A 13,691-nucleotide genomic window follows, 5' to 3' on the forward strand; every position below is an offset into this window, starting at 1 on the left:
TGTTTAGATGGAGCTTATTATTAGTCATTTAATCTGAAAATTATACACGTGACAGAAAGAGTGAATGTGATTGCAGATGCTTTATCATGAGTTTGATGTACAAGGAACATTCAATGTTAGAAAAGGAAAACTGAACTGGACTATTGGAAGCAAAAACAAGAAGGCAGATTACTATCTTTGGAAGCAAAAACAAGAAAACAAGAAGGTAGATTACTACCTGAATGGCTGTAAATTGGGAGAGGGGAGTGTGCAGCGGGGCCTGGGCGTCCTTGTGCACCAGTCACTGAAGGTAAGCATGCAGGTGCAGTAGGTGGTAAAGAAGGCAAATAGCATGTTGGTCTTCATTGCGAGAGGTTTTGAGTACAGGAACAGGGATGTGCTGTTACAATTACTCAGGGTCTTGGTGAGGCCACACCTAGAGTATTGTGTGCAGTTTTGGTCTCCTTTTCTGAGGAAGGATGTTCTTGCTCTCAAGAGAGTGCAGTGAAAGTTTACCAGGCTGATTCCAGGGATAACGGGACTGATGTATGAGGAGAGATTGACTAGGTTAGGATTGTTTTCGCTGTTTAGGTTTTTTTCTGCAGGCAATCAGTATATCTGACAGGAATACAGCTCAGATGCTGAGAATGCAGGATAATTACTCTTTTTAACCATGTAGTGTTTACAAAGATAGAGCTAATGGATTTGTTTTTACAAAAAGAAAAGATCCCCTGGGGTACTTGATTAAAGGAATGGCAGGTGCCATTGGCAGATGACGGATTATTGCAAGCACTGTTAAAAGACATAGCCAAGGCGAAGTTTCAGGAACAGGCAAGATGTGTGCTGCCTTTGGAGGCCAGTAACTGCGAGTGCCATGTATGTATCCCCTCCTCCAGGGACATTGCAACTGAATTATATCATCACGATAAAAGTTGCCCCTTTCATGAGAGAATCTCTAGTGGATGGTCATCCCTTGAATATGAAGGTGGACACGAGAGCTGCCATTTCCGTTATTGGAGAACAGACATATAGGTGTTTCCAATATGGCATCCAATTCCTTAAGTTGGAAGATACTGTTAGGGGTAAGGGAATAAAAATGACAAAGTTTGAGGTTTCACTATAATTGTGCAGTGAGGTTTAAGAACTAATAATTAATAAGGAAACAATACAAAAATGGTTACAGATTCCTTTTGAAGAATCACACAGTGCTGAAGAAGCCCTTCGGCCCATCGAGTCTGCGTTGACATGCACGAAATACCTGACCTCCCACCTAATCCCACTTCCCGGCACTTGGCCCATATCCTTCAATGTTATGTGTGCTAAATGCTTGTCCAGGTACTTTTTAAAGGATGTGAGGTAACTCACCTCTACGACTCTGCCAGGCAGCACATTCCAGACTGTTACCACCCTCTGGGTAAAAAAATGTTTTTCTCATACCCCCTCTAAACCTCCTGCATCCTCGCCTTTAACCTCTGTCCCCTCATGACTGACCCTTCAATTCAGAGGAACAGCAGCTCCTTATCCACTCTGTCCAAGCCTCTCAATCTTGTACACCTCGATCAGTTCGCCCAATCTTCTCTGCTCCAACGAAAACAACCCAAACCTATCCAACCTCTCTTCATAATTTAAATGTTCCATCCCAGGCAGCATCCTGGTAAATCTCCTCTGCACCCCCTCTAGTGCAATCACACCCTTCCTATAATGTGGTGACCAGAACTGCACATAGTACTCCAGCTGTAGCCTCACCAAAGTCGTATTCAACTCCAACATGACCTGCCTGCTTTTGTAATTTGTGCCTTGATTGATAATGACGGCACGGTAGCACAGTGGTTAGCACTGCTGCTTCACAGCTCCAGGGACCTGGGTTCGATTCCCGGCTTGGGTCACTGTCTGTGTGGAGTTTGCACATTCTCTTCGTGTCTGCGTGGGTTTCCTCCGGGTGCTCCGGTTTCCTCCCACAGTCCAAAAATGTGCGGGTTAGGTTGATTGGCCATGCTAAAATTGTCCCTTAGTGTCCTGAGATGCATAGATTAGAGAGATTAGCGGGTAAAATATGTAGGGATATGGGGGTAGGGCCTGGGTGGGATTGTGGTCGGTGCAGACTCGATGGGCCAAATGGCCTCTTTCTGCACTGTAGGGTTTCTATGATTTCTATGAAAGACAAGGGTCCCATATGCCTTTTTCATCACCCTACTAACATGCCCTTCGCCTTTAGAGATTTTTGGACAAACACACCAAGGTCCCTTTGTTTCACAGAACTTCCTTGTGTCATTCCGTCCACTGAATACTTCCTTGTCAAATTACTCCTTCCTACTTTTCAGGGTTAAATTCCATCTGCCATTCATCTGCCCATTTGACCATTCTGTCTATATCTTGTAGCCCAAGGCACTCAACCTCACTGTTAACCACCAGCCAATCTTTCTGCCATCCGCAAACTTACTAATCCTATCCCCCATATAGTCATCTATGTTGTTTATATAAATGACAAATAATAGGGATCCCAGCAGATCCTTGTGGTACACGACTGGACACTGGCTTCCAGTAACTAAAATAGTCTTCTGCCATCTTCCTCTGTCACCTACAACTGAACCAATTTTGAATCCACTTTATCAAATTACCCTGAAGCCCCTTCTTTGAAAGTCTTCCATGTGGCGCCATGTCAAAGGCTTTGCTGAAATCCACATAAACTACATCAACTGCACGGCCCTCATCTACTAACCTGTCACCTGTTGAAAAAATTCAATCAAATTTATTAGACATGACCTCCCTCTGATGAAGCCAGATGACACCATGCCTCTCCAAGTGGAGATAAATGCTCTCCTTCAGAATTTTCTCCAGTAGTTTTACTATCACTGATCTGTAGATCCCTGGCTTATCTCAACAACACTTTTTAAAATGGTAAAACCACATGTTATCCAGTCCTCTGGCTTTTTCCCTGTGGCCAGAGAGAATTTAAAAATTTGTGTCAGAGCCCCTGCAATTTCCTGCTTTGCCTTCCAAGCAGCCTTGGGTGCAGTTCATCTGGGTCTGGGTTTTGTTCATTTTTAAGCCCATCAGAACCCCCAATACCTCCCCATTTCTTGTGTCAAATTGTGCAAATTTCACACAGTCTCTTCAACTGAACCTATGTTTTCCTTTTCCTGAGTGAAGACTAAAACTTAGATTTTTGATTTGATTTGATTTATTATTGTCACATGTATTAACATAGTGAAAAGTATTGTTTCTTGCGCGCTATACAGACAAAACCATTCATAGAGAGGGAAACGAGAGAATGCAGAATGTAGTGTTATAGTCATAGCTAGGATATAGAGAAAGATCAACTTAATGCAAGGTAAGTCCATTCAAAAGTCTGACAGCAACAGGGAAGAAGCTGTTCTTGAGTCGGTTGGTACGTGACCTCAGACTTTTGTATCTTTTTCCCGAAGGAAGAAGGTGGAAGAGAGAATGTCCGGGGTGCGTGGGGTCCTTAATTATGCTGGCTGCTTTGCCAATGGCAGCGGGAAATGTAGACAGAGTCAATGGATGTGAGGCTGGTTTGTGTGATGGATTGGGCTACATTCATGACCTTTTGTAATTCCTTGCGGTCTTGGGCAGAGAGGAGCCATACCAAGCTGTGATATAACCAGAAAAAATGCTTTCTATGGTGCATCTGTAAAGGTTGGTGAGAGTCATAGCTGACATGTCGAATTTCCTTAGTCTTGTGAGAAAGTAGAAGCATTGGTGGGCTTTCTTAACTATAGTGTCAGCATGGGGGGACCAGGGCAGATTGTTGGTGATCTAGACACCTAAAAACTTGAAGCTCTTGATCCTCACGACCAGTGTGGCACGGCTAGCAGGTTAGCACTGCTACTTCACAGTGCCTGGCACCTGGGTTTGATTCCGGCCTTGGGTAACTGTCTGTGTGGAGTTTGCACATTCTCCGTGTCTCTGTGGGTTTTCACTGGATGCTCCGGTTTCCTCCCACAATCCAAAGGTGTGCAGCTTAAGTTGATTGGCCATGCTATTTGTCCCTTAGTGTCAGGGGAACTAGCAGGGTAAATATGTGGGGTTACATATTAGGGCCTCGATGGGATTGTTGTCAGTGCAGGCTCGATGGGCAGAATGGCCTACTCCTGCTTCGAGTTTCTATGTTTCTATGACCTGTAGCGGTTCAAGAAGGCTGCTCACCATGACCTTCTCAAGGGCAATTAGGGATGGGCAATGAATGTTGGCCTAGCCATGAATAAACATTTAAAAATGTTTTTTTTCAAGTTGTCAGGCAGTGGATAGTAGAGTGTGCAGGGATCTGTTCTAGCCCCTCAACTATTTAGATGAAGTGGCAGAGAGTGATGTATCAAAGTTTGCTGAGGATACCAAGCTAAAGGCGAATGTAAGCTGCGGGTAGGACACAGAGAGACTGCAAAGAAATATAGACAGTTTAGTGAGTGAGCAACAAGATGGCAGATGGAGAATAATGTGGGGAAGTGTGAAGTTATTCACTTTGGCTGTAAGAATTGAAAAGCTGAATATTTTTAAAAACTGTTCGACTTGCAAATGTTGATGCTGAGAGAGACTTGTGTATGCTGGTACAGCATGCAGGTACAGCAAACAATTAGGAAGACAAATAATATGTTTCTTTTATTGTGTCGGGATTGGACTGCAGGAGTAAATAAGTCTTGCTACATTTGTACAGGGTTTAGGTGAGACCACATCTGGAACACTGTGTACAGTTTTGGTCACATTTAAAGAAGGATATATTTGTATTGGAGGCGGGACAGTGATGGTTCACTAGATTGCTGATCTAGATTGCTGATGACACCAAGATTGGTGGAGTAGTGGATGAGGTGGAGGGCTGTTGTAGGCTGCAAAGAGACATATATAGGATGCAAAGCTGGGCTGAAAAATGGCAAATGGAGTTTAACCCTGATAAATGTGAGGTGATTCATTTTGGTAGGACTAATTTAAATGTGGATTACAGGGTCAAAGGTAGGGTTCTGAAGACTGTGGAGGAACAGAGAGATCTTGGGGTCCATATCCACAAATCTTTAAAGGTTGCCACTCAAGTGGATAGAGCTGTGAAGAAGGCCTATAGTGTGTTAGCTTTTATTAACAGGGGGTTGGAGTTTAAGAGCCGTGGGGTTATGCTGCAACTGTACAGGACCTTGGTGAGACCACATTTGGAATATTGTGTGCAGTTCTGGTCACCTCACTATAAGAAGGATGTGGAAGCGCTGGAAAGAGTGCAGAGGTGATTTACCAGGATGCTGCCTGGTTTGGAGGGTAGGTCTTATGAGGAAAGGTTGGCTGTTCTCTCTGGAGCGGAGGAGGCTGAGGGGAGACTTAATAGAGGTTTATAAAATGATGAAGGGGATAGATAGAGTGAACGTTCAAAGACTATTTCCTCGGGTGGATGGAGCTATTACAAGGGGGCATAACTATAGGGTTTGTGGTGGGAGATATAGGAAGGATATCAGAGGTAGGTTCTTTACGCAGAGAGTGGTTGGGGTGTGGAATGGACTGCCTGCAGTGATAGTGAAGTCAGACACTTTAGGAACATTTAAGCGGTTATTGGATAGGCACATGGAGCACACCAGGATGATAGGGAGTGGGATAGCTTGATCTTGGTTTCAGATGAGGCTCGGCACAACATCGTGGGCCGAAGGGCCTGTTCTGTGCTGTACTGTTCTATGTTCTAGATTAGTCCCTGTGATGGGGGGGGCGGGGGGGGGGGGGGGGGGGGGGGGGGGTTGTTGTGCTGAGTAGATTCCCTGAATTTTAAAAGAATTAGAGGTGATCACATCGAAACTTACAAAATTTTGAGAGGGTTTGTGAATCATTGGAATTCTTGACCCCAGATGGTTGTGTATATCCCATTGTAGACTAAGGCTGAGATAGACAGATTTTTGGTCTGTCAGAAATTAAAGGATATGGGGAGTGGGTGGGAAAATGGGGTTCAGACCCAAGGTTAGCCATGACTGCACTGAATGGTGGAGCAGGCTCCGTGGTTCTCTGCTCCTTTTCCTCATGTTCTTATGGAGCTCGAGCAGAAGAAGGAGGCTGACAGAGGAATAGAGGCAGAGCCGCCAGAGAGGAAAGAGAGGAGAAATTTCCAAAATTATGGTTTTCGAAACTTCATAGAATCTAGAATAATTGCACTGGATTGGAAGTGAACAAATGTAATAATGCCCTTCAAGAACGAAGGAAGAGAGAAGAAAGGATTTCTTGGCCAGTTAGTTTGAGATCAGTCAATGGGAAAATGAAAGGGAAATTTTGCTTTGTGAGTTTGTTGGACTGCATTTTGATTTTTTTAAATGTTGCACTCCCAGGATTGTTACAGAGCTGTGTATTACCAATTATGCTTTATGGAGTCCTGTTTATGGAGAATTTTTAATGAAGATTTGTTGTAAACTAAGTCTGACTGTTCAAGGACCAATTTGAATTGTATCTTTCTCAACACTAATTACCATTTGATTTCCAGCTCCTTCAGCCACTGGTCACTTGGAAATAACAAATTGTCTTTGAGAAACATTCTCAATTTACATAATTGCACCAGATAATTAAATTGTGTCGTGGAATGATACTGCACAGATCTTTGTTTCGGTGCAGATGCTTAGTTAGTCAGCCCCACTCTCCTGTTCCTTCCCATAGCCCTGTAAGATTTTACTTATCAAATATTTATCAAATTGTCCAATAATAAATTGAGAGTTATTATTGGATCTGTTTCCACCACCTTTTCCAGATCACAATAACCTGCTGCAATAAATATTCATCTCATCTCCCCCCCCTGATTTTTATTGTTTAACTCTGTGTTCTCTGGTTATTGAGCCTCCTGTCAATGTTAATTGTAGAGTTGAAAGATATTTAACCTCATTTGAAAAGATAACTGTGAATTTGAAGTAACTAAAGGATGTTTGGATCTTTATGTTACGAAGTGTCCTGTCAGTTACAGCTATGAATGTATACACCAGTGTATCAGAGGAGCAGTCTGCGGACCACAAAACAATGTGCATAGGTACTCTGCTGTTTGAGGAATACTTAAATTGCGTCACACTCAGTCACCACATACCTCAGTCCATACAACACGGTGCCATCTGGATGCAGACGAATCATGCGGTTTTTCACTGTCACCCCATGCAGGAAGGACTTCTTGTCATTCAGAAAGTAGGTGTCGGGGAGCCAGAGCTGGTCAGCAACTCGGTTGTCTAGAGTGAGGTTGAGTGGAAGTGCTGTATACGATAGACGCTTATCCCGCCAACCTTGTTGGAAATACATAGTGATGGTATAATCCTGCAAAACAAAATTGTGGAGCTGAGTGTTACCTGTCTTGATGCTCAAATCCAACTTGTTTAAAAATGTGTTATATATCAGCTCTCCATTTTAAAGGACAGTGCGACAACAGTTTGCTGCTGTCCTGTGTTACATTACGGGTAGCTACTGAATCAGAAATATTATTGATTAATATGAGCTACAGCCCAGTGGTAGTATTGGCATCTCTGAATCTGGCTTTGGCTACGAGTCCCACTTCAGAGGCCTGTGCAAACAGAGTCTCAGGTTAGACTCCCAGTCCAGGATTGAACACGCATTGTCGGAGCTGCATCGTTTCAGATAAGACATTAAATCGAGGCTCCAACTGTCCTCTCAAATGGATGTAAAAATCCCACAAGAGCTGTGGACCTACTCCCAGTGTCTTGGCCAATATTCATCCCTCAATCAACATTACAAAAACAGATTATCCAGTCATTATCACATTGCGGTTTGTAGGAGTTTGCTGTAAATAAACTGCTGGTGTTTTCTAAATTAAAAAAGCATGAACATTTCAAAACTACTTCATTACTACACTTCCATTGTCCTTCATTGACAGTAAAGCTCTATGAGAAATGATCATGAGAGGTGTGAGGGAAAACAAGTCATTTTATTGTCTGCAAAACGTTTAGGGCATGCTTAGCTGTACCGTACTGTAAACAACAATAGTAACTGCTTTGAGAAATAACACAACATATCTGTTAGCAGGACTCCGGTGGCTCCAATCACAACAAGTGGATGTTAAACCTGCAACCAGAACCTCCATATGATTCAGGAATGAATGGTTTTAAACAACAGTCTTTCATTTTCAGTGACAAAAATCAAAATTATTCTTACACAGACTAACCGTACTACAACAATAAAAGGCAAGCAATTCTTACGGTCTGTTTCTCCACATAGTTCAAGGGGATGAGATTTACACCTTTGTAGGTAATCTTGAGAGAAATACTTGTATCCTCACTGGCTACACTGGATAAATCTGAGAAGAATCTTTGTATCCTCACTGGCTACAGGGGAGGTCCCAGAGGATAGGAGAATAGCCAATGTTGTTCCTTTGTTTAAGAAGGGTAGCAAGAATAATCCAGGTAATTACAGGTCGGTGAGCCTTACATCAGTCATAGGGAAATTATTGGAGAGAATTCTTTGAGACAGGATTTATTCCCGCTTGGAAATAAGTGGAAGTGTTAGTAAGAGGCAACATGGTTTTGTGAAGGGGAGGTCGTGTCTCACGAACTTGATCGAGTTTTTCAAGGAAGTGATGAAGCTGATTAATGAGGGTAGGGCAGTGGATGTTGTCTACATGGACTTCAGTAAGGCCTTTGACAAGGTCCCTCATGGCAGACTGGTGCAGAAGGTGAAGTCGCATGGGATCAGAGGTGAGCTGGCAAGGTGGATACAAAACTAGCTTGGTCAAAGAAGACAGAGGGTAGCAGTGGAAGCGTGTGTTTCTGAATGGAGGGCTGCAACAAATGGCGTTCCTCAGGGATCAGTGCTGGGACCTTTGCGGTTTGTAACATATATAAATGATTTGGAGGAAAATGTAACTGGTTTGATTAGTAAGTTTGCAGACGACACAAAGTTTGGAGGATTTGCGGATAGCGATGAGGACCATCAGAGGATACAGATGGAGACTTGGGCGGAGAGATGGCAGATGGAGTTTAATCCGGACAAATGTGAGGTAATGCATTTTGGAAGGTCTAATACAGATAGGAAATATTCGGTAAATGGCAGAGTATTGATAGGCAGAGGGGTCTGGGTGTACAAGTACACAGATCACTGAAAGTGGCAATGCAGGTGGAGAAGGTAGTCAAGAAGGCATACGGCTTGCTTGCCTTCATTGGCTGGGGCATTGAGTTTAAAAATTGGCAAGTCATGTTGCAGCTGTATAGAAACCTAGTTAGACCGCACTTGGAATATAATGTTCAATTCTGGTCGCCACATTACCAGAAGGATGTGGAGGCTTTGGAGAGGGTACAGAAAAGATTTACCAGGATGTTGCCTGGTATGGAGGGCATTAGCTATGAGGAGAGGTTGGAGAAACTTGGTGTTGTAGGTAAAAAATACCTCTGAGACTAGTCTGAGTCAAAATACAGTAAGGCTTTATTCTCACAAGCTTGCGGGAGAACCTGACCCCTGAAAGCGGAAGCCAAAGTTCTCCCTGAACACAGAAAAGTGGGGATGTATATACAGCATGGCTCCCAATACTAGTCACGAAGCAAACTCCAGACCAGTTACAAATCAAAAATACAATGTATAGCTTCTGGTCACGAAGTAAACTCCAGACCAGTTACAAATCAAAAATACAATGTACAGCTTCTGGTCACGAAGTAAACTCCAGCTTCCTGCTCATTCGCGGTTTCCCCTTTGAAGTTACCGGCGCAATTGCAGCTGTCCCAGCGGGGAGTCTTCCTGTCAAACGGCCGTATCGCACTCCACATCATGTAATTGCTTTCTTTCCTAAAACCACACACAAGCTTGTAGAAAAGGTAAGACTTTACAATTAACATTCACATTGACTATTGTTATAAGAATAAGAGTTTAAAGAATGAATAACTTGTATTAATGTCAGGAGTAATATAAACAAGGGGAGATTAGCCACAATGAAGGGTTATGTTGGTGATACATTCTAAGTACAAAATTCAACCTTTTAGGTACAAAATACATTAACCCTTTCCCTTTAGGTACAAAATACATTAACCCTTTCCCTTCTTCACTTGGTTTGTTCTCACTGGAAAGACAGAGGTTAAGGGGTGACATGCCAGAAGTCTACAAGATTATAAGAGGCATGGACAGAGTGGATTGTCAGAAGCTTTTTTCCAGGGTGGAAGAGTCAATTACTATGGGGCATAGGTTTAAGGTGCGAGGGGCAAGGTTTAAAAGAGATGTACGTGGCAGATTTTATACACAGAGAGTAGTGGGTGCTTGGAACGCATTGCAGGGGGAGGTAGTGGAAGCAGAAATGGTAGTGAGTTTTAAGGGCCATCTTGACAAATACATGAATAGGATGGGAATAGAGGGATATGGTCCCCAGAAGCGTAGGGGGTTTTAGTTAAATCGGGCAGCATGGTTGGTGCAGGCTTGGAGGGCCGAAGGGCCTGTTCCTGTGCTGTAATTTTCTTTGTTCTTTGTTCTTTGATCTGACCCACATTATGTCAGTAATGTTGGATGGTGCAGTGGGCAGCATCCCTGCTTCTGAGCCAGAAACTTCGGGTTCGAGTCCCACCAGGACTTGATGACTAAGGAACGTGTGTTAATAATACAATCAAACAGGTTGAGTATCAACCTTCAAATTCAATAACAATAGCAGGTGGTAAGAGTGCTGAGAGATTCCTAGCCAGCCATGTGATGGAAAGAAATTGGAGTTTCTACCATCACCGTCCATAGCTCCAGACTACACCTGGGTGGAAAAGTGTATAGAGTTATAGAGGTTTACAGCATGGAAACTGGCCCTTCGGTCCAACTTGTCCATGCCACCCTTTTTTTTTACCACTAAGCAGATCCCAATTGCCCGCATTTGGCCCATATCCCTCTATATCCATCTTACCCATGTAACTGTCTTGTTAAAAGACAAAATTGTACCCGCCTCTACTACTACTTTTTCTTTCTCTTTGAGCAATGTAGCTCAACAGGTTGAGGTCGACTATGGAGGTAGTTTTGGTCAGACTTGCTTCACTAGCACTCTCTCCTGGTACCAGCACATAATTTTCCACCATTTCTTCCATTTCATTGGGAGCAGCACTTTAACCTGCTAATGGCTGATCAACCACTTCACTCCTTGGACAAACAACACTGCTTGGTGGCACAATTGGATCAGGCAGTAACACTGGCTCTTGGGTCAGTTCCCATCTCTGCAGATGATTTCTGCATTTCTTCAGAAACTTGTTGAAATAACTCCTTAGAAGCTGGTGTTCCTTCACCAGCTTCCCTTTATTTACAAACTCAATTCCACTTCTAGAGCACTTCTGGTACACAGTCAGAATCAGGAGTGTCAGTGGACCTGACTAACTGGAAAATGTTTACCCAATACAGGTAGATTTCTTTCAACCAGTTTCACCCCATTAGGCTCAAGCTCAAGCCCTCCACTACCATCAATGGTATCCGAACCAGTTGCCTTTCGTAAGAGACAGGAAAAAAGGTTGTACCCACAAATCTCAGAGGTTCCCCTGTATAAGTTCTCAGTCTTGTTGAAGTCTTGACTAAAGTTAATGGTTGGAGCCCAGTGTGATTTTTACTGAACACGGGGTCTGATTTTACCTTTTCATTCCAAGTGCTGAATCTGGGTGTAATTCAGATCCGACTTGGAAATCTGCTTTCAGACGCCCCCATACGCACTCAGCCTGAAAATAAAATCGCCAGTCCCATTCGCGCTGTGGGCGGAGCTTAGTGCGACCAAAATGATTGGAGCTCTGAACTATGCATGCGCAGTTGGAAAAAATTTGAAAAAGTGCGCCCATGTCAGATCACTCCCGGGCCACAGAAAGCAGAGAAAGCAGCCCGAGAGTGAAAAGCGGGAGCAATGGTCCACATACACATCATTGCACCCCTTATCCACCCCCCCCCCCGCTACCCAGACCGATCATGACCCCCTGCCCCCTTCCCCCCCCCACCGATCACCCGCAGAGTGGCAGCAGACCCCCCGGCCCCCCGTACCAGAGATCCATCTAGCCCTCCCCACCCCCAGAGATCCATCTGCCTCCCCCCCCACTGCCCCACCGATCGCCCGCAGAGTGGCAGCGGACCCCCCTGTCCTTCCCTCCCCCACCTACCAGAGATCCATCTGCCCCCCCCCCCCCAACCAATGGGCGATCGGGCCTCCCCCCTCCTCCCCCCACCAGAGATACATTTTACCCACCTCCCTCCTCCTCCCACCGCCCCCCCCCCCCGAGAATGGTCTGGCCTCACTCACCTCCCCCCCCCCCATCCCCCAGACAGGGATCTGGCCTCACTCATCCTACCCCAGAGAATGGTCTGGCCTCACTTACCCCCACCCCCCACCCCCGCCCCAGAGGAACATCTGACCTGCCTCCTCCTCCTCCTCCTCCCCCACAACCAGACAACGATCTGGCCTCACTCCCCTCCCCCCTCCAACCAGAGAATGATCTGACCTGTCTCCCTCCTCCCCTCCACCACTGATCTGAGTCAGAGAGCCGTTAGAAGCTCTGAACTTGCTCTTCAGCAGCTGGAGCGCCTGATTCAGAGTTTTATTCAGCAGGTTCATTTTGGCGCGACTCCGGATCGGCGAACGTGGCGGTAAAGGGGGAAATGCTGATAAAGTTGGGCAGGCAGTTCATTAATTCAACTGAAATGCATGCAAATGCATTTAAATCGCCGTTGCGCCCGTTTCGGGCGCGAATCGGATCACCACCATTCCCGGGTTTCGGTAAAGTGGCGATCTGCGCGGATGCGGGCACAGATCACGTTAATGGCCTCACACCCGACTTTACCACATTTTCACGCCCGAAAATGGGTGCGACGCAATGGTAAAATCGGGCCCACTGTTTCTCTGACCACCGATACAGCTGTGCCTCCATCGCTCTCCATTAATACTTGATATCTATTTAATCTTAAAATTATCTTAATTGGGTCTGATTTGGACATTGCTATGCAGTTTAATTGTTCCACATCGAATGTAGATGGACCTTCCAGGGTGTGCACTCTCCTGGACACCGGCCTATGCATCGTTTTCCTAAATCTAGCTCTTGAAAGCTTACTTTACTGCTCCAACTCCGCATACTAGCAACAATTACAATACCTTGTCAGACAGGATTCTAAAGGGACTGTTGACTGTCTGGTCAAAGCCTGCCTTTGCTTTGGGGCTATACTGCAGGCAGACTTGGTTTACGTGTATCTGGGTACTTCCAGAGGGAGGTGATATAATTGCCTGCGTTCAAGTGGTGGTCCCCAAACTCAGTCAAACTGGTGTGGGTGTTCACTTTCATCGGGATACCTTGCAACTTATATGCTCCACTTGCAGCATTTCCAATGATAAGGCCAGCTTTAGTGCCTGCTGGAAATCCAGTTGGGCTTCAGCAAACAGGCATTTTTGGATACCTTAGCATCTCATTAAGCACCACCCTGAATTTACATGCTTCTGCCGGTCGTTGCAACATTGTTAGGAAACCTGTAACAGACTCCCCCATCACCCGGTGTGCCGGTAAAACCAGCACCTTCTCAGGATCAAAGGCTACTTAATAATATATTCCCTCACTAGATCTGCCAATTCCTGGAAGATTTTGGTATCTGGTGCCTTTGTGAAAGTTAAGATGCGAATAACAACAAATGCCGATGGTCTACAAGCAGTCAGAAGAATGACCCATTGCTTTCCATCTGCCCCATTGTCATTAACCCTAAAAAAGTAACGAATGTGTTCCACATATTGGGCCCAGTCCTCCACAGCAGGGTCAAAAGAGTTCAGTTTCCCAAATGGATGA

The 13,691-nt window shown here is 44.8% G+C and overlaps 1 protein-coding gene across 1 annotated transcript in view; it reads right to left on the minus strand.

Annotated features, from left to right (window-relative positions):
- Positions 1–13,691, minus strand: part of LOC144492783 (gamma-aminobutyric acid receptor subunit beta-4-like) — a 705,925-nt gene that overhangs the window by 435,870 nt on the left and 256,364 nt on the right. Inside the window, exon 2 of the mRNA XM_078211203.1 lies at positions 7,025–7,245. Coding sequence (XP_078067329.1) covers positions 7,025–7,245 — 221 coding nt within the window. The remainder of the gene's footprint in view (positions 1–7,024; positions 7,246–13,691) is intronic.

The sequence above is a fragment of the Mustelus asterias genome, chromosome 4 (genome assembly GCF_964213995.1).
Source record: "Mustelus asterias chromosome 4, sMusAst1.hap1.1, whole genome shotgun sequence".
In the NCBI taxonomy this organism is placed as follows: Eukaryota; Metazoa; Chordata; class Chondrichthyes; order Carcharhiniformes; family Triakidae; genus Mustelus; species Mustelus asterias.